Source organism: Lontra canadensis, unplaced genomic scaffold (genome assembly GCF_010015895.1).
Source record: "Lontra canadensis isolate GAN:19392208 unplaced genomic scaffold, GSC_riverotter_1.0 scaffold106, whole genome shotgun sequence".
Lineage (NCBI taxonomy): Eukaryota > Metazoa > Chordata > Mammalia > Carnivora > Mustelidae > Lontra > Lontra canadensis.
In genome coordinates this window covers 3223429-3245202 of record NW_022631100.1, presented here as the reverse complement: position 1 = coordinate 3245202, position 21774 = coordinate 3223429, and the positions used below count along the sequence as shown (strand labels likewise).

At 37.6% G+C, this 21774-nt stretch overlaps 1 protein-coding gene across 7 annotated transcripts in view; it reads left to right on the top strand.

Annotated features, from left to right (window-relative positions):
• The window catches only part of RC3H1 (ring finger and CCCH-type domains 1), a 74538-nt gene that overhangs the window by 41572 nt on the left and 11192 nt on the right, over window positions 1–21774 (top strand). For 5 of the 7 annotated variants that reach the window (XM_032838819.1, XM_032838817.1, XM_032838815.1 and 2 more), the window contains 9 exons: window positions 152–327; window positions 5319–5519; window positions 5985–6117; window positions 11067–11185; window positions 13168–13280; window positions 16284–16565; window positions 16898–17112; window positions 19394–19761; window positions 20585–20755. In XM_032838819.1, coding sequence (XP_032694710.1) covers window positions 152–327; window positions 5319–5519; window positions 5985–6117; window positions 11067–11185; window positions 13168–13280; window positions 16284–16565; window positions 16898–17112; window positions 19394–19761; window positions 20585–20755 — 1778 coding nt within the window. The remainder of the gene's footprint in view (window positions 1–151; window positions 328–5318; window positions 5520–5984; window positions 6118–11066; window positions 11186–13167; window positions 13281–16283; window positions 16566–16897; window positions 17113–19393; window positions 19762–20584; window positions 20756–21774) is intronic. The other 2 variants (XM_032838816.1, XM_032838822.1) reach the window with 2 other exon arrangements.

Sequence of the window (21774 nt, the reverse complement as noted above, 5' to 3'; positions counted from 1 at the left end):
TGGTTAGAAAATGTAACTGTGACTATGTATTACAGTGTTGTGTTGCCCATGGGGTGGTACCTGCAGAAATTGTTAAATATTGCCCTTCTAATAAATAAATTTATCTTATCTTTATACATGATAAATTTTGGTTTTGCCTAACTTTCCCTAGCAATGCAGGAGGAAGCTCTAAAGCTGGTTCTCCTGGCCTTGGAAGATGGTTCTGCTCTGTCAAGGAAAGTCTTGGTTCTCTTTGTGGTGCAAAGGTTGGAGCCGCGGTTTCCTCAGGCCTCTAAAACTAGCATTGGGCATGTTGTTCAGCTCCTTTATAGAGCTTCCTGCTTCAAGGTATGAACTAAGGTTATATTTCAGCTTAAAAGGAAACATTATCTTTTTCCCAAACTTAAGTAGTAAAACTTCTTTTTTTATATTTTATTTATTTGACAGAGATCACAAGTAGGCAGAGAGACAGGCAGAGAGAGAGAGGAAGGGAAGCAGGCTCCCTGCTGAGCAGAGACCCTGATGCAGGGCTCCATCCCAGGACCCTGAGATCATGACCTGAGCTGAAGGCAGAGGCTTTAACCCACTGAGCCACCCAGGTGCCCTAGTAGTAAAACTTTTGAGTTTAATAAAGTTGCCCCTAAGAAAATTTAAAGATTTTTTGTTTTGAAAAATGTTTAAAAATAAATAAATAAAATAAAAGGAATGTAGTTGGTGTCTTATTAAAGTTAAATCTTATTATATTAAATTTTTTTTAAAGATTTTATTTATTTATTTGACAGAGAGAGAGCACAAGTAGGCAGAGAGGCAGGCAGAGAGAGAAAGAGGAGGAAGCAGGCTCCCCGCTGAGCAGAGAGCCCGATGGCGGAGCTCGATCCCAGGACCCTGAGATCATGACCTGAGCCGAAGGCAGAGGCTTTAACTCACTGAGCCACCCAGGCGCCCCTATTATATTAAATTTTGTATATTAGATATTGAACAACAACAATTTGATCCACATATGGATCAAACTGAGGTTTATAGATTTTTATATTTGAAGAGGCTAATAAGCTGTGTGTCATTGTTCCACCAAGGCTATATGCAGAATTGGTCTGAAAAGAGAGTAATTGAAGCAAGAAGTTTCATTTTGCTCTTTGCTCCTGCTGTAATTCCACATGTACAGTACTGGAGTTCCATTTGTCATTTCATTTTCAGTATATATAGTAAGGCCGGACATACTCTTTTTTTTTTTTTTAAGATTTTATTTATTTATTTGACAGAGATCACAAGCAGGCAGAGAAAGAGGAGAAGCAGGCTCCCTGCTGAGCAGAGAGCCCAATGTGGGGCTCCATCCCAGGACCCCGGGATCATGACCTGAGCCGAAGGCAGAGGCTTAACCCACTGAGCTACTCAGGCACCCCTGGACATACTCTTTCGTATCCCAAATTGAATCAGCACTGCTTTAGACAATCAGTGCTCCCTGTGTAGCATTTATCATTCATCCTGTTTTCCTGACTTCTTAATGTGAAGGCTTCTTGCTTCTGTCACACACATAACTAGTACTTCATGGACCAGAGAGGCAAGCCACTAAAAATTTTTTAATTCATACAGACTGTAAAGATATCCTTTCCTGGTCACCATGTCCCCTCATCTGACACTCAAAATAAAAAATCCTGCAGTCTGCTGTAGTTTATTTTCTCATTTCCTGAGAAAGCATGGTTTACAAAATCAACAGGAAAACATTTATTTTTATAAACACTATATTTTATATACAAACATAAAATAGTTTATATATTTATTATTTATATATTACATATAAATTTTATGAATTACATAATTGTAATGATAGAAATAATATATATTATAAATATATAAATAATATATATCATAAATATATGTTTTGTAAGTTAATAAAACATTCATAAATAATAAAATTATTTATATATTTTTTAAGATTTTATTTATTTATTTGACACAGAAAGAGCACAAGCAGAAGGAGTGGCAGGCAGAGAGAGAGAGGGAGAAGCAGGCTCCCCCCCTGAGCAGAGAGCCCCACCTGGAGCTCCACCCCAAGACCCTGGGATCATGACATGAGCCGAAGGCAGACACTTAACTAGGCGCCCGGAAAGCATGCCAGTTTAATTTAAAAAAATTTTTAAAGCTCTGACTAAATGCCCACATTATTTTTCTTTCTAGAGTCAGATTATATATGTACTGAAAATGATGTGTGCACTCCAGGTCTGTACCCAACCCTGTTTTTGGCCATAGGTGCCTCTGGGACTATGAGAAACTCTAGCCAAAATAACTCCCAACTAGTTCAGATTGTCCCCAAATAACTCACTTTGGTTGTAATGATTATAATAACATGATTGTACAGTGTTATGTGCAGTACACTTCAGAATGTCTTTCTGCTTCCAAAGTTCTTTGTTCTGTAATAACAGCACAGACACAATATTGCAAGCTTAAAAAATAAAAGGAAAGAAAAGGAAATCTATCCTTCCCCTGTGAAGAATAATAAGGGGTCCAAAAGCCCCAGAACACCCACAGTGAACCTCTCAATCCTAATTAAAAGCATTAATAGTAATTGAAAAGAGATTGGAAATTTATAAAAATCCAGTTATTTTTCATTTGGGTCATGATTCTTTCCCTTTATTTCATTGTCTACCTGCTTTCTTCTCTTGCTGGTAATACGTGCCACAGTCTCCATCATGAGAAGACTTATCTTCTCTCATCGCAATAGGTCCATACCCTAAATTTTATTCACTATGGCAGAGTTTCTGTTAAGTATTTACCAATACCAGTTTAATTTAATTTGTGGAACTCACATTGATGGAGCTCACATCTTCCATTCTTCCTTGTAGCTGTGTGTGTCCGTATAGCTGTGTTCTAACTGCATCCTTTTAGCATCTCTTTTATTTCCGTTTACTTTTTCAGGGGTGCCTGGTGGCTCAGTCCTTAAGCACGTACCTTCGGCTCAGGTCATAATAAATAAATAAATAAAATCTTTAAAGAAAAACCTTTTCAGGCAGGGATTATTCTGGTCTTCCTTAGTACAGTATAGTTCCAGGACTTACTGTAGACATGCATCTCTTAGAAATCTTTGACGGTTTTTAGTTAAGACAGTTTTGAAAACCAAGGCCAGGGAACCCTAGTATATCATATGGAAGACATTTTACATTTTAATAAGGTTTAACCTGTATTGAGAGGATGTTTTTATACATCCACATATGCGTTTGGTCTTTTGACTTGCCTTTAAATGGTGGCAAAATATATTTTGTTTTAGTTACTCTAGTTCTTGATTTTTTTTTTACAGATTTTATTTATTTATTTGACAGAGATCACAAGTAGGCAGAGAGGCAGGGAGAGAGAGAGAGAGAGAGGAGGAAGCAGGCTCCCCGTTGAGCAGAGAGCCCGATGTGGGGCTCGATCCCAGGACCCCGAGATCATGACCTGAGCCGAAGGCAGAGGTTTAACCCACTGAGCCACCCAGGCGCCCCTTGATTTTTTTTTTTTTAATCTATTTGGTCTTTTATGGATTTGCCTAACAAAATTTAAGTTAGGCCTTCTTGTAATAAGAATGGAGTACATTTAAAAATATAATCAGGTTGACCTAGAGGTCTTGCTGTAGTTTTCTTTGGTGGAAGAAAAAAAATGGGAATTTTCTGCTAGAGGAATTTGAGTCCTTGTGGGAATAAAAGGTTAACAAGGTAAAAATATATTCTGAAATATGTTAGGATACAGGTGATCCTGGAGTAGAATTAATTATTTTGCTTTGGGGGTTCCTGGGTGGCTCAGTTGGTTAATTTGAGTTGGCTCAAATCGTGATCCCGGGGTTCTGGGATTGAACCCTGAGTCAGGCTCCCTGCTCAGTGGAGAGCCTTCCTTTTTCTCCCTCTCCCTCTCCCTCTGCCCCCCCACCCGCTCATGTGCTTTCTGTCTCTCTCTCTCTCTCTCTCTCTCCCATGCACACTCTCTCTTACTCTATCTCACATAAATAAAATCTTTTAAAAAATATTATTCGACATTGATTTCTTGAGCCTTTGGCCCAAATCCAGCTTGATTCAAAATGTAGCGATATAGGGGTGCCTGGGTGGCTCAGTGGGTTAAAGCCTCTGCCTTCAGCTCAGGTCATGATTTCAGGGTCCTGGGATCGAGCCCCGCATCGGGCTCTCTGCTCAGTGGCGAGCCTGCTTCCTCCTCTCTCCCTCTCTGCCTGCCTCTCTGCCTACTTGTGATCTCTGTCTGTCAAATACATAAATAAAATCTTAAAAAAAAAATGTAGCGATATAGCAAAAATAACAATAGTACCTACCTCAACAAGTTTAGAGAAGTAAATGAGTTAACATGTCAATATGATGGTTAATAAGTTAACACACTAACTAGAGCATACTAAGGGCTCAATAAGGGTTAATCATTTTAATTACTAAAAGATATTATCATTATTATTATTTTACACTTTCTGATGGTGGCCGAGCCTGCAGAACTCTGTGGAATATTAAGCTAAGTACAGATTAATCATCTTTAGAATCATATCAGCATCTGAATGACACTCTTTCAGTTAGGTTGTCAGCCAACTCAATGCCAGGCAAGCCCAAGTTTGATAATCCACAGTTATGAAGAAGAAAATACATTGTTGTTGTTATTGTCTTTTTCAAATAATTGCACATTTTCCCTCTTTTAAAGTCCTTGCTGTGTGTGTGTGTGTATACACATAACCTATGTATGTATATAAAAAGAAATAGACTCCATATCCAATGTGGGGCTTGAATTCATGCCTTGAGACCAAGAGTCACATGCTATACTGGCTGAGCCAGACAGGTGCCTCGAGTATTTTTCTTCTTTTCAAAAATGCGTATCTGCACATCTCTATATGTGTTAAAGTCTATCCAGTCTAGGGATTTTGCTCTAGCACATATTCATTCTTTCCATAAGACCTGTTTGCAAGATTTTGATGTCTTTAAAGGGGGAAATGTTTTACAGGCAAAACTGTGTGTTCCATTTTAATGTTGTTATTGTTATTAAAAGAAATTTGTTATAGGGACACCTGGTGGCTTAGTCAGTTAAGTGGCTGCCTTTGGTTCAGGTCATGATCCCAGGGTCCTGGGATGGAGTCCCACCATTGGGCTCCTTGCTCAGCAGGGAGCCTGCTTCTCCCTCTGCCTCTGCCTGCCACTCTGCCTGCCTGTGTGCGCGCGCGCTCTCTCTCGCGCTCTCTCTCTCTCTCTCTCTCTGACAAATAAAAGCTTAAAAAAAAGAAATTTGTTATATTAAAAATGATCTATTCTGTATATGTGCTCTTATAGAGTATAAACTCATTTTCTTTCTTACCTGACTCATGAGATTGTTGTGTGTCTTACTAGGTCACCAAGCGTGATGAAGACTCTTCTTTGATGCAACTAAAGGAAGAATTTAGAACCTACGAAGCTCTGCGGCGAGAACATGACTCCCAGATAGTGCAAATTGCTATGGAAGCAGGCTTACGAATTGCACCAGACCAATGGTCCTCTTTACTTTATGGAGACCAGACTCACAAGTCTCATATGCAGTCAATTATTGACAAGGTAGACCCTTTTTTGTTCCTTACTTCTTGGACTAATATTGGAGAAGAACTTGAACTCAAGCTCAGTTTGACTGAGTTCAGTTTCATTGTTTTTGGTATTGTATAGCATTCTCTCTAGACTCCAAATTTCAATTCTCTGGAAGCACTCCAAGAGCCAAACTAATACAGCGCTCTAAGAACGTAAGATGGAAAGAGTATACTTCCAAATTGAGGAATTGAGAAAGGGTCAGACACATTTGAGGATTGTGCCATCAGAGGGAAGAGAGTTTATAGTCTGCCAAGCTGTGAATGCAGGGGAGTGTAGGGTTTGCTCAGGCACCAGTAATCCAGTCTGGCCAAAGCCTGGAATGTATGGAAGGATAAAATTAAATGTAGTAAGTTGCAAAAATGATTGCAATATTACACATAGTTTTTACTTTAAAAGGATTAGCTGGCTTTTGGAAAGTTAATATTTATCTTTTTTAAGTTGCAGACCCCAGCCTCTTTTGCACAAAGTGTTCAGGAACTAACAATTGCTCTCCAGCGAACTGGAGATCCAGCAAATTTGAACCGACTAAGACCCCATTTGGAGCTATTGGCAAACATTGACCCTAGTCCAGGTAAATTAACCCCAAGGGAAATGAATGGACTGTCCTATGTGTACCTCAGTGCTGCTCAGTGATTCTTTTAATTACCTTTTGTTACATTCCCTGAGAATTTCCCAGAGTAGTTCTTCCAGACTTTTTAGACACTGTGTAAGTTTCTGGCCCCAACCTTGTATCTATATCTTTATTGCTTCAAACCTTTTTACTTACTGCTCACTTCACCAGGGAAGTAGATTCACTCTGGGATCCTTCGTTTTCTCTTTCTCATTATCACAGAATTGTGCTGTATTTACTGTTCTCATCTGTTTTGACAAAACACAAGTTCACTAATTTTTTTCTATATTCTGTGTCCTTAGTTGCCTTTTTCTTGGTCCCATTTTTTGCCCTCTCTGTGATGATAATGTCTCTCATTCATCAAGTGTCCTCTCTTGCGTGTCTTTACTTTGTCAACCCTTTTCTTGCTCCTTCCCCTTGACCTGAAAATCACCCATCCTTCATTTTTCATATCAAAGCTATTTTAGCTTGTATTCTGCTGCTGTCCCTGTGTTTTATTCCTGCTCCTGATCTTCACAAGTAATTTCCCAGTTTCAAATTCCAGAGACGGCTTCTCAGTCCTCAAATTACTCGATTTCTCTTTAGTATTTGATAATGTTGTCGACCAGTTCCTCAATATAGGGACTTCAATATAGGGACTCTCTAGATACTGTATCTTTCTCTACTCTCATAGTTTCCTTCTGACTTCTCTAAATGCTGCTTCTGTCTCATTTTGACTATTCTTCCCTCCTGCCCACTAAGGAGTAGGCCAGTTGTGTTCTTGGAATTTTGTTTCCTTTGCATTTTGTTGATGATGGTCATTCATTCCCACCACTGGTGTTACTCTCTGGGGAAAATAGGCTCCCAGATATCTCTATCATCATTATCTCTTCATCACTCCAGATTGCCTTTCCCAAATGCTTTCCGAGATTCTTCATAGTCTCTTCTGTTCTTCAAAGCGGATTCTTCTTCACTTGATACAGCTCTTCTTCCTGTGTTCTGTGTTAAATGACCTCATTGTCTGAGGTATTTACACTTAAAACCCAGGTCTTTTGTCTTAGCTCATATCTTTTCCTTTTACTCGCTCTACATACTGGTTGGTACAACAGGATCTGCCTGTTCTTTCACAATATCCCTCTATCCCATGCCAGTTAATACTGCATTGGTGAGGGCCTTATTCTTTTTCCTGAGACCGGATGCCTTCCATTTTCCTCTACTCTTAATTCTGTTTTTAGTTCAGTCCACATACTGCTGCAAAATAAATCACATCTCTGATCTTATTTCTGTGCTTGTAAACTTTCAGTGACACCCCATTGCTTATTGAATAAGGTTTGGAAATCTTGACAGTGGCATTCAGGGCCCTCTATTTTTTTCTTTTCTTTTTCTTTTTTTTTAAATCTACCTTTATCGAATTTACTGTCACTTGGGTACCTGGGTGGCTCAGTCAGTTAAGCGTCTGTCTTCAGTTCAGGTCATGATCTCAGTGTCCTGGGATCGAGTCCCCATCGGGCTCCCTGCTCAGTGAAGAGCCGCCTTCTTCCTCTCTCTCTGCTACTCCCCCTGCTTGTGTGCTTGCACTCTCGCTCTCTCTTTCTCAAATAAATCAAATCTTTAAAAAAAAAAAAAATTTACTTTCAAAATTGCTTAAATCAGACCAGGTCGAATATAGTCCTAGAACCCAGTCATTTTTCTTTTTTCACTATTATGCTTTGCTCTTTCTGAGCAATCAAAAGAGTACTTCTACCCCATCAAGCTGTGGGGTATGGGCTTTTTTTGTCTATAGCTGTGCCGGTATGGGCTGCTATCCTTGTGAAATAGTGGATAAACTGTACCCCTCCGCTAAGGCCTCTCCCCTTTCTCATGTTCCTAATATCATCTTGTCAAGTATATCATTCCAGTATCCTCTGTTTCTTATATCATCAAGTTGTCTTCTCTACTGGAGTATTTCTGTCGACATACAGACATCCTATTACTCTTGTCAACATAACCCACTTGGACAATATTTGCCATCCACCTACTACTGTTTTTCTCCTTTTTTTTTTTTTTTTTAAACATGTTCTGAACTCACTGCAGTCAGGCATTTATCTCTGTTGTTCAACGAAAACTGTTTTGTCAAGGTCACAGGTGACTTCCATGAAGTTAATTCCAGACATCACTTCTTGGTTCTCACTTGTTTGACCTGTTAGCAGCATTTAATGTTGTTGTTCACTTTCTGATCCTCTTAATGCTTTTTTCACTTGACTTTCCTAGTTTTCTTCTCATTTTATGGGACCCTCCTTTGAGCCTCCTTTGCTAATTTCTCATCTCCATAGCCTCTCACTTTTGGATTGCTCCCAGAGTTTAATACATGTATCTCTTTTCTAATTATACCCATGTCCTAGATAATATTGTCTAGTCTCATAACTTTAAGTATTATTTATATGACTCACAAATTTACTATATTTCGTCAGTTCTGGAGCCCACGTTTCTTTCGATCTTGTCATTTCTGAAATTGGGATGTATCTGTATAAGTAATGACATGTAATTTAATTAACACTCTTTTTATTTTGGTGACACATAAAATAATGGTGTATTTTGCAATTGATTTAGATTCTGTGAAACATGTAGTATATCCAGCCCATACTTTCTTCCTGAATTCTTTTGTATATCCACCTCCTTGTTCAGCATGCAGCAGGCCTACTTGAATATCTAGTAATTTCAAACTTAGGGGCACCTGAGTGGCTCAGATCGTTAAGCGTCTGCCTTTGGCTCAGGTCATGATCCCAGGGTCCTGGGATGGAGCCCCACATTGGGCTCCCTGCTCAGCAGGGAGTCTGTTTCTCCCATCCTTCTGCCTCTTCCCTTGCTTTTGCTCTCTCTGTCTCTCTCTCAAATAAATAAATTTAAAAATCTCAAAAAAGGGGGGTGGCGCTTGGGTGGCTTAGTGGGTTGAGCCTCTGCCTTCGGCTCAGGTCATGGTCTCAGGGTCCTGGGATCCGGCTCTGCACTGGGCTCTCTACTCAGCAGGAAGCCTGCTTCCCCGTCTCCTGCTGCCTGCTGCTCTGCCTACTTGTGATCTCTCTCTCTGTCAAATAAATAAATAAAATCTTTATTAAAAAAATAATGTCAAACATTCTGTCTAAAAGTGAGTTCCAGGTACCTTAACACCCACCCCACCTTCCTTTCCTTTTAGTGGCAACTCCAACCTTCCATTTTATTTCCTCAGTCCAAACACCTTGGAGATCTCTTCAACTCTTCTTTCTCACGTGTGGTACCTCTGATCCAGCAGCATACCCGTAGGTCCTTCCTTTAAAGTCCATGTAGAATCCATCTGCTTATCACCTTCACTGCTACCATCCTCACTCTCTTCAGGGATTACAGAATCCCTACAGGAGCTAGAGTGATCCTGTTAGCAGTCTGCTCAGAAATTCTCCAGAACTGATTGAGCCCTGTGTTGGGTTCCACACTCAGCATGGAGTCGGCTTCAGATTCTCCCCCTTGCCCTGCTCGCACATGTGTGTGCGCTCTCACTCACTCTCTAAAAATAAATGAAATCTTAAAGAATTCTCCAGTGCTTTCCATTGTTCAGTAAAAGTGAACATCTTTCCCGTGACCTCACATGATCTGGGGTTCTTACCTCTTTCTAAGCTTATTTTCTATTCTTTTCCACCTAACTCACTCTTTTCCAGTTTTACCTCTGTGGAACATGCCAGGCATACTCCCACATCAGGGTCTTTCCACTTACTCTTTTTCCCTAGAACATTTTTGTCCTAATGTATCCACAAGGCACACTCATCCCGTTTTTTCAGGTCTTTAATCAAATGTAACCTTCTCAAGGAGACATTCTCAGGCCACCCAGTCTAAAATTTTATACATACCTGTCCCACCCCCTTTCTATGCTCTGTTTATTCAAGTCCTCATTATCTAAATTGTTTTATTTTGGTTATCTTATTTACTGTCTGTCTCCTCTCCTTGGATATAATGGGTTTTTGTTTTGATCACTGTTCCTTCCCTAGCAACTAGAACAATACCTGGGACTTAGTAGGTGTTCCCAACAATACTTTGTTGTATGACTATTCTCTTCACCTTTTCTAGATCTTCTTTTTTTTTTTTTTTTTCAAGTGAAACTCCCATGTGTCCTTCAAAGCCTTATTCACAGCCATCACCTAGAAGTCTTTGAGAGTGTCTCCAGTGGGAAGTCATCTCTGTATTGGTGTTCTTACTTTTTATATTTTCTTCTAGAGAACATTTCATATTTGTGGTTAACTTTTCCTTTATAAAAATCACAGCACTGTCACTAGACAAATATTAAATGAAGAGGATATAGCAGAGTTGCTTTATATAGTGACTCTTTTCAGTTTATTTAAACATTCTGTTTACCAATACGTCATTTATGCAGAATTTCAAAGTGAACATTACAAATTGGCTAGTCCACGGTTAAGTTTTGTTTGATCCACACAGTGTTGGTCTGCACAATATTCTAAATTTTTTAGGTAAAACTTAAAACTGGATAATTTCACATGAAAATCTCAAATTTTAGTTTTCCCTGGGAAACAGTGGTATATCGGGAGTGCCATTCTTGCAGCATCACATAACAGCAATCAGCTGAAGTTGAATCATAACCATTACCTTAGATGGGGGCCTCACTCTCCAGTTCAGCACAGTCCCTGCCTCTTATCTCTCTGTTGTATTCCCAACCCTAAGTGTCTAATGGTGGTTGCCATTTATTGTCTGGCCTACTTAATTTATGTTACGTTCCCTGTCCCTGTAGTTACTTTAGTTTAGAATCCATTCCTTAAAATGATTTTTAGGAGAATATGTTATTACCTGAAAAGCTGTATGGAGCCTAACTTGATTTCACTGAAAGGCTGACACTAACCCTTTTATTAGTTTAATATTGGACAAAATATTGAATAACATCATTTAAAAATGTTTTTTAATTTGTTGTGTAGATGCTCCTCCTCCTACTTGGGAGCAGCTAGAAAATGGGCTGGTTGCTGTGCGGACTGTGGTACATGGGCTAGTAGACTATATCCAGAACCATAGCAAAAAGGGAGCAGATCAACAGCAGGTAAGGGGGACGTTAGAAACTTAGAAGTAAGCCACTGTGGGTCTTATGACAGATACAAACAAAACCAACAAGATGACATGAGTATTTTGAGACTGACTATAGAAACTATAAATTAGTTTAATATGGCTTATAGCCAATTTAATGAATTAGTGTGGTAATTTTATCTGGCAACAATGGAATTAAATAATCCTGTTAGTTGTACTCCAGTCATTTTTCACTTTGGATGTGTAGCAGCATTTGATTCTGTGCTAAAGGTTCTATGTTAAATAAAATGATCCTCATTGGTTACTGTTACATTATAGTTTGATAATATATATCACTTTTTAATGCTTTATCTGTCCAGTACTATTCATATATTTAAAAATGCTTCTTCTGGGGCGCCTGGGTGGCTCAGTGGATTAAAGCCTCTGCCTTCGGCTCAGGTCGTGATCCCAGGGTCCTGGGATTGAGCCCCGCATCGGGCTCTCTGCTCAGCAGGGAGCCTGCTTCCCTTCCTCTCTCTCTGCCTGCCTCTCTGCCTACTTGTGATCTCTGTCAAATAAATAAACAAAATCTTTAAAAAAAAAAAAATAAATAAATAAATAAGTAAAAATGCTTCTTCTGTAGTAGTAGTTTAACATTTTCATTCATATAAGGTCTGTTGTGCAAATGGGCCAGATTTTTCTTCAAATACTTTGAAGTATACAGCAGTAAAATGTAACAGCTAATGTTATGGCTGCAGTTTTTCATTTTATTCTGCTCTTGGGGATTTATGTTAGGTTCGCTAGATCTTTTATTTTGCCATAGTAAGCTTGTGAAATTAAAGCTTTGTTATTAATTTATCTGGTTCAGGTAAATATTAACAATAGGTTATTCAGTATTTCTTTTTTCTTTGAGAGATATGAAACATTAAGTTCCATTCACTATCCTGCTGAGTAGCGGGGCACCTGTTTGACTTGGTAGAGCATGCGACTCTTGATCTCAGGGTTATGAGTTCGAGCCCCCCATATTGGGTATAGAGATTACTTAAAAACCTTCTTTTAAAAAACTATCCTGCTGAGTAGAATAATATGGATACATTTTTTCTAAATAATCTAAGCATAGATCAGACTTTATTTTATGATAAGAAATAAAATATTAAAAACTTTTTAACTCCATGTTCTATTAGACATCATGAAGAACGTAACGATAAGATTAATCTTTTAAGTTCTATCTAGAGGTGATAAAATGAATCAAATTTCCTTTAGCTTAGTATTGTGTTGGATACCTTTGTTAACTCCCAAGTCCATCCTCCTTTCTTACACTAGAAAATAATAATTTCATTTGTACTTGTAGAGATAGTGTAGGTCCTTGATAAGTTCTTCTGCATATCAAGAATTGGTTACAGAGTATTTTTCATTTATAGAGCCCACTGTAGACTTGTGTTGTGTCATAGGAAAACCTAATTGTAAATATAGCTAATACTACACATTGTCCAAAACAAATATTAGAACACATATTAAACATTGGAAAGCCCTAAACTCCAGTGGTTTGTTTTTCCATTATAAACCTGGAAAGAAGGGGTGCCTGGGTGGCTCAGTGGGTTAAAGCCTCTGCCTTCGGCTCAGGTCATGATCCCAGGGTCCTGGGATCGAGCCCCGCATCGGGCTCTCTGCTCAGCAGGGAGCCTGCTTCCCTTTCTCTCTCTCTGCCTGCCTCTCTGCCTACTGTGATCTCTGTCTGTCAAATAAATAAATAAAATCTTTAAAAATAAATAAATAAATAAACCTGGAAAGAAAATGATAAAGCTGTCATGAGATTTAATCTAGGAGTTATATGATGCTACATGTTTGAGAATTAATGCCAACATATCAAAAAATCAGGACCCCATTCTTTATAATTAATTTATTTTTGGACTCTGAGACTGTAGACAGAATGGCTTTCTAACACTTTTGCTCTGGGCAGTCTAGATAATTGTGTGAGTTAGTTTGAATCAGTGTCTAATGTTTTAACTTTGGTCTCAGCCTCCACAGCATAGCAAATATAAAACATACATGTGTCGAGATATGAAACAGAGAGGAGGATGCCCTCGTGGGGCCAGCTGTACATTTGCACACTCACAGGAGGAACTGGAGAAGTAAGTGTGAAAGTTGTTAAACTCAACCTTCTAATAACTTGTTATGAAATAAGGTAGAGTTATTAAGTAGAATAATTTGCCACTGTTAGGAAACAGAAAAGGAGCAGCTACATTCTCTTTAATGAACAGGAAAAGTTTAGAAAGTAATACAGATATTTTAAAAAAAAAACCAAGGCAGTTTCTTCAGCTTTAATTATATTATGCCCACAAATAGAAAACTAAATATAGAAGTGAGTCATTTGCACTACCAAAAAAAAATTAAACTCTAAAAATTTTCATTAATTTTAACTGATTTTAACTAATTGAATAATGTATTTCCAATTGAAAAATTTGCCCTTTGTTCTATTCACCAAATTATTTTATTGCCAGGTGTAATTTCACAGATTGTTTTAAATTTCAAAGATCAGATAATTCCAATGATGGTACATTTTCCAGCACATAGTAGAAAGAAAAGAAAACCTTTTAATTTTTTTATAAAGCCAGTGTAACATTGCCACTAAACTTTACAAAGATAGGACAGTTGAAGAAAATACCAATCCATCCTCACATATTAATAGTTTTAAAATCCCAAGTATTAGAATTCAGTAATACATTAAAGTAGACACCATGAAGTGCAAAGATAACACACTATAGTTACTTCAGGGTTAGAATCAAATGTTCATAATAGATCAAAATTATTTAGTAGAAGAGAGCTGTTATAGACACTTCCTCAGCATAATTGTATCTCAAAAGCTAGTATGATTACATGATGCTCAACCTGTAAACTATTAGATTCAGTCTCATTCAAGTTGACAGTAAGACAAAATTTAGTAGTCGTAAGATTACTACAGTGAAATCTCAGAATATTAACATGAGGATTGTTAGGTTCTAACAAAATCACTCGCTGAGAAAAGTAAATATGTACAAATAGCCAGAAAATTCCTGAAAAAATAAGTTTCAACAGATTAGACTAACAACTATTAAGGTGTATCATGAGCTGCAGTGCACAAAGACTGTGGTGTTAGCATAGGAACAGATAGAACCATGAAATACAATGGAAAATCTAGAAAGAATACCAGACACAATAGGAACTGAGCGTTTGTGCTGAAGGTGGCATTTCATCAATAACAAAGAAGATGACATGGAAACAACTGCTGTCCATTTGAAAAATAATTAGAATTCAATTCCTACCTTTATATCAAAATGAATTATAAATGCTTTAGAGATTTAAATCTTTAAGAAGGCAACTATACTTAGAGATATTTTCTGTTGTTACTTAATCTTACAATAGGAAAGAATTTTTGAAAGACAACCCAGCATCCATGAAAGAGAAGATTGATGAATATGATTACATAAAAATAATCTAAGATGTGGCCCAAACACCACAATTAAAAATAAAAGATTGGTGGGGAAATGAGGACTGACATCCCCAATATAAAATGAGTTACTACACATTTGTAAGGAGAAGAACCAGTAAATACAGAGATCATGAACAAATAGGCAATTCATAGAAGAATACTAAAAAAAAAAAGTGTAAAACAATGTCAGCTTCACTGGTTGTTTGAATACAAATGAAAACAAAATTTTCAGGGGCACCCATATGGCTCAGTTGATGAAACAATAGGACTCTTGGTTTCTGCTCAGTTCATGATTTCAGAGTCCTAAGATGGAAGGGCAAGGGTGTCAGGCTCCCTGCTCTGCCAGAGTCTGCTAATCCCTCCCCCACACCCTCCACACATGCATATGCGTGTATATTGTGTGCTCCCTGTCTAAGTAAAATCTTTTTTAAAATGACATTTTGAACTAGCAAATTAAGAGAGACTGTGATACTACCTAGTGTTCGATGAAACAATGGAAAAGGCCATTTCTTTTATTACTATTAGAAGTTACAATAGTTTTAGAGCATTATAACAATTTCTAATGTTCATACATTAGACTTAAAATTCTCTTGTGGTTAGTCACACAAGGATGCAAGTACATGTACATAAGTATCCGTTACTGCATTGTTTTAATAGCAAAAAATTAGAAACAACCTAAAATGTACCAACATACAGGAATATCCAAGTTACAAAGTAGAAGGAGAAGTTACTCATATATGACCCTATTTCTGTTAATAATAGTCTACATACATATTAATCTTAAGGCAGGGTATAGAGGGAAAAATCTGTATGATTATGTACCAGACTGTTTACAGTGGTTACACCTAAGGAGTATTGTCTCCTCTCCACCCCTCTGAAATTTGTCAAATATGGGAAACATTCGGGAAAAAAGCATTATTCTTAAGGGGGTTTGTTTTTGAGATACTTTTTCAGTGTCCTAGCAGGTGTAAATAGATTTTCTTTCACTGTTGAGGAACAAGGGTACTGAATTCAGATGACTTAATAGTTTTATTGTGGTTAGATTTAGAATCTACATGTCTTTTATACCCCAGTGTCTGTTTAAATTTGGGCATTATTCTGTATTGTTTATATTCATCCACTTTTAAAATAATTTCAATTTTGTGTAGGCTCACATAACATTAGAATCTTGGAATCATATCAGATACAAAGTACTATTCTTAATTTAAAAATTTTAATGGAATAAATGGTAAATTTTTCTCTGCACACTGGCTTTTTGTTTTATTGTTAATTTATAATATAGGTTAACTGTATCCTAAGGCATAGGAGGGAAAGCTAAAGTAAGATATTTCAGAAACTGTCCCCTAAAGATTTTTCTACCCCCTCCAATGTTTCAGAAATAGATATCACAGTAAAAGTAAGTTATAATGCAGATATTACTTAGTATGATCTGTGATATTATAAATACTCATTATAAGGAATTTTATACTTAGTGTGTTGCCTGAGATTTTGTAGTATCTACACACATAAATTTTCAAGTTGATAGCTATGGCTGATGTTTCAAGAGAATTATAGAAAGTAATGTTCGTAGTATCTTTTCCTTTTATCTGTTTCTCAAATACATTTTAGTTCTTGGTTTTGTTTTTATAATTTTGGGTTTTGGTGTGTGACTTTGCTTTCTGTGTAGGTTTCGTAAAATGAATAAACGCCTAGTTCCCAGAAGACCCCTGAGTGCCTCTTTGGGTCAACTTAATGAGGTGGGCCTGCCTTCAGCAGCTGTCCTTCCAGATGAAGGTGCAGTGGATCTGCCTAGTAGAAAAACCCCTGCTCTGCCAAATGGAATTGTATCAGCAGGGAGTACAGTAACACAGCTGATTCCACGAGGGACAGATGCCACCTATGATTCTAGTCTGAAGCCAGGAAAGATAGATCATCTGAGCAGTAGCGCCCCTGGATCTCCTCCTGACCTGTACGTCATCTTTCCTAGCTGTTATTTAAAGTTTCTTCTTTACAAACAAAGTAGAGGGAAGAAAAAATAATCAGAGTTTAATTAAAAAAACAAACAAAAAACCCACTTCATTTTTTGTTTTATTTTGTTCTTTCCTGTTTTAGTGGTTTTTAAGAAACAATTAGCATAAATGAATTAAGATCAAAGTTTATGAAATTTGTAGAAGAACGGACTATTGGGGGAAAAAGTTTCCTAAGTTAAGGCTTCTAAAAAAAAAAAACATTTTGCAATTTGTGTATATTAGAAGTATTTTTGAGACCTTTAACTTGACTTGTAGAATCTCACTCCTTTAGGCTAGAATCTGTCCCTAAGAGTATTTCTGCCTTACCTGTGAATCCACATCCTGTACCTCCAAGGGGGCCGACAGATTTGCCTCCGATGCCTGTCACCAAACCACTTCAGATGGTACCACGAGGTTCTCAGTTATACCCAGCACAGCAGGCGGAGGTTTATTACCAGGACCCTCGAGGAGCTGCTCCACCGTTTGAACCAGCACCGTATCAGCAGGGTAATGATCTTCTATGTTGCTCTCTTTTCTTAGGAGTTAGAGAGTAATTCTAAGAAAGAGTGATCGTATTTGTAGCAGGCTCAAGATAAATAAATGCGTTTATGTGATCCTTTGGAAAAAGCAGAGATTTTATGACCAACTAAATAGTATAAAATAAGTGAATTAACAGAGGTATATCAAGCAAACTGCCTATCACGGGAAGCTAGTTGTATATTAATATGTACATATAGTTACGTATAGTTCTACAAGTCACCCAGGTAAACAATAGAAACTTACTTAACTAAGACAGTATATATTTTCCTCACCAAAATTTTCTTGAAGCGTGCGAAAGAATTTAATATTATAGTGAGTATAAATTAAACACACAGAGTATGTTTTTCTTGGTTTCATTTATCACCTAATATTTTTTTCTGGGCCGTGTAATATATATGAAAAAAAGTAGCATACATACTGTAGAGAGTTAATAGTGTAGAATCAATATTAGTAAAGAAATAGTATAAGTAAAAATACCTTATATATGTGTGTACTTGTATTTGTGCTAAAAATTAAGCATTCAGTTGTGGTTAGTGTTAATGTGATAGAGATTAATGCAAGACTCAAGGGAGATCACTGAGAACTTGCAGAATCAAAAAGCCTTTATGAAAGAATGCCTAAAAGTATGGGAATAAAAAGATAAATTTATGAATGGATTGCAAAGATGACAGTCTAGAGTTGAGGAGGAGTAAGGGGACTTGGTAAACCAGGTATTATTGAGGCCTGTATTAGTGTGGTGGGAAAGAAGAAGAAGGGATTTGAGAAAATAGTCAAATTTGAGAAATTAGCCAATTTTATTGACAGTACTAGGTATGGATAGCAAAGGAGTGGAGATGACAGAGGCTTCACATATACAGCTCCTGTGCAAAATAGGAACAGTGATTTTTAAAGTGTTGGGTCTCTCTCAGAGACCGTGTGGTGCTATTATTTTTTTAAACTGAAGTAGATTAAAGGTGTTCTCCATTTCCTTTTCCCAAGGTTGTCTCAGTTTTGAATTAGTAATGTCTTCCTCTGCTTCCTAAAGAATAGGTTTAAATTGGTATGGCATTATTACTGCATGAAAAAATATGATGAAAGTTTTTTGTATCTTCCTTTGGGCCATCCATCACAGGAAATACTCATCTACTTTTGTTAAGATGACCTTAAATACACTGTATCAGTCAAGGTCCAGAATCAGAGATCAGAAATCATGGTTGAGCACAAAGAGGTTGATTGCAGGGAGTTGAGTTGCCTATAGAATCCATGGAAGTACTGCAAAAGCAGGCTGAAGCTAGGCCTGGAGGAGTGAGTCCCAGAAGCAAATACTGAAAAAGCCTGTTAATAGTGAGGAAGCAGGGTGCCTGGGTGGCTCAGTTGGTTAAGCAACTGCCTTTGGCTCAGGTCATGATTCTAGAGTCCCGGGATTGAGTCCGGCATCGGGCTCCCAGCTCCACGTGGAGTCTGCTTCTTCCTCTGACCTTCTCCCTTCTCATACTTTCTTTCATTCTCTCTTTCTCTCTCAGATGGATAAATAAAATCTTAAGAAAAAAAATATGTGAAAACAGGGCACCTGGGTGGCTCAATTGTTAAGCGTCTGCCTTCAGCTCAGGTCATGACCCCAGGGTTCTGGGATGGAGCCTGCTTCTCTCTCCCTCTGCCTCTCCTCCAGTTTGTGCATGCACAATCTTTCTCTGGCATGCATGCACACTCTCTCTCAAGTAAATCTTTAATAAAAAACAGTGAAGAAGCAATAGAAAAAGGAAGTATGGGTCCTATCTGTGTGCCAGGATCATATCGCTTGAAGCCAAAGTCTGAAAATTGGGAAGCCACTGCTACAACTCTTGTCTCCAGAGCTCCAGAGCTCTGCAGCAGCAGAATAGATATGTGTGTGCCACATTCCTTTCCACTTAACTCTATTTCACATTCAGATTTCATGTGAGTGATTTGTGGAATCTGAATTTCAGGGAAATGTAATCCTTAACTTTCCAATATTTGCATTGCATTAAGGCATAGCAGAAAAGATGGTCAAACAACTGAGAGAGTCAATCTGCTATTATAAATTATCAATAGATTAGTTTTTTCAATGACTTTTAAGGATTAAAGTTAATTTTTATTTTTTCATAAAACTAACCTGACTACAGCAGAGGGGAAAACATGTAAAGAAATGAGTGGATTATTAATTCTTTAGTGTTGATGTATATTAAAAGGAAAAATATAGAAAAATAGATTGGCTTATTGTTGCTTTTGGTTCCTTTTTTGTATTGTACAGGTATGTACTATACTACACCACCACAGTGTGTGTCTCGCTTTGTTAGACCTCCACCATCTGCTCCTGAACCTGGTCCTCCCTACTTGGATCATTATCCACCCTATCTCCAAGATCGTGTAGTCAACTCTCAGTATGGCACACAGCCACAACAGTACCCACCTATGTACCCACCACACTATGACGGCCGCCGAATGTACCCTGCTCAGTCTTACACAAGAGAGGAGATTTTCCGAGAAAGTCCTATACCCATTGAGGTTCCACCTGCAGCAGTACCATCCTATGTACCAGAATCCAGAGAAAGATACCAACAGATGGAGGGTTACTATCCAGTGGCTCCTCATCCAACTCAGATCAGACCTTCGTACAGAGTATGCTGGTTGTCTTTTTTTTTCTTATTATGTAGATTTAATTTGATTATTGGTTGTAGTGATTTACCTTTTTGCCATGGTAGTAACTCTTTGTTCGATCAATTCTTTTTTATGAGAAAGCTTCCCCCTTCCTTTTTTTTCATCTTTTCACAATTTGGGTAGAGTTGGTTTTTGGTTTTGGGTCTTCTTTTTTTTAACTTAATATTAAAGGGGAAAAAAAATCCTACCCCACTCCCACTAACCCTTCTTAGTTTCAGAACTTTAGTTTTATTAACATTTCTAGATCCACATTTGACCCTTGAGCAATGCAGGCATTAAAGAGTGCAATGCCCCCCATGCAATTGAAAAACGCATGTGTAACTTTTGACTCCCCAAAAACTTAACTACTAATAGCTTACTGTTGACCAGAAGCCTAACATAAACTGTCAGTTAACACATATTTTGTATGTTGTATGTATTATATGCTGTATTCTTAAAGTATGGTAAGCTAGAGAAAAGAAAATGTTATTAAAATCATTAGAGAAAATATATTTACAGAACTGTTTTTATTGAAAAAAAAATCCATGTGTAAGTGGCTCTGTGCATCTCAAGCGTCAAATGTATTTGAAATTATGGTCTCTGGCCAAGGAAAAGAAATTTAAATTTGCTCTTTGGGAAAACCTCAAGAGTTTTGAAGGGCTTTGTTTTATTTTGCTTTGTTTTACTAAGCCTTAGTATGTTCAGATACTGATATGAACACATAAAACCTATTTAAAATATGTGCTAAATGAGCTAATGTGTTTTGAAATTCTTTTTCAGTTTTTACTAATCTTTGCATTTCCAGGACTCTCCTTATAGCCGGCTTCCTCCTCCTCCTCCTCAGCCCCATCCTAGTCTAGATGAGTTACATCGAAGACGGAAGGAAATAATGGCCCAGCTAGAGGAAAGGAAGGTCATCTCTCCACCTCCTTTTGCACCTTCGCCAACATTGCCTCCTACCTTTCATCAAGAGGAAGTAAGCACATCATTTTTATTTTATTTTATTTTTTTAAAGATTTTGTTGGTTTATTTGACAGATAGAGATCACAAGTAGGCAGAGGGGCAGGCAGAGAGACAGAGAGAGAGAAGGAAGCATGCTCCCCGCCGAGCAGAGAGTCCGACTTAGGGCTTGATCCCAGGACCCTGGGACCATGACCCGAGCCAAAGGCAGAGGCCCCAATCCACTGAGCCACCCAGGCACCCCAAGCACATCATTTTTAGTCTCATTTATCATTTTTTCCTTCATCAGTTGTTTGTTGCGTGTCTTATTTAAGTATTAAGTAATCTTGGCTATTTCTAAAATTATGAAGATATTTTTCCTGTGTTTTCTTCTAAAGGGTTTATTTTATTTTACATTTAGATCTATAGTCCATCTAGAATTGATATGTATTACTGTGTTAGGCATAGAGATCCATTTTTTTCCCCAAAGGATATCTCATTGATCTAGTACCATTTAATGAAAAGACCATCTTTTCCCTTGTGTCCAGAAGTCACCATAATCATAATCCGGTCACCTTTGTCATAATCAGGTGACTATAAATGTTTCTGGACTCTGTTTTGTTTCATTGATTTATTTCTCTGTCTTTGCACCAATACCACATTGTCTTAGTATAGTTTTATAACAGATGGCTAATGAGTACTTCAAATAATACAGCTAATCCAAATTCAGTTGTACTGTAAGCATAAAATGTACACTGGATCTGAAGATTTAGTACACTTCAGGAATACAACATTTCATTAATTTCCTTTTTTCATTAATGAATTTCTTAATTACATATTAAAATGATAATACTTTAGCAGTGCCTTGGGTAGCTCAGTTGCTTAAAGCATCCAATTCTTTTTTTTTTTTTTTTTAAAGTAGGCTCCATGCCCTGCGTGGAGCCCAACATGGGGCTTGAATTCATGACCCTGAGATCAAGACCTGAGCTGAGATCAAGAATTGGATGCTAAATAAATAAAATCTTAAAAAAAAAAAAAAAAAAAAAAAAAAAAAAT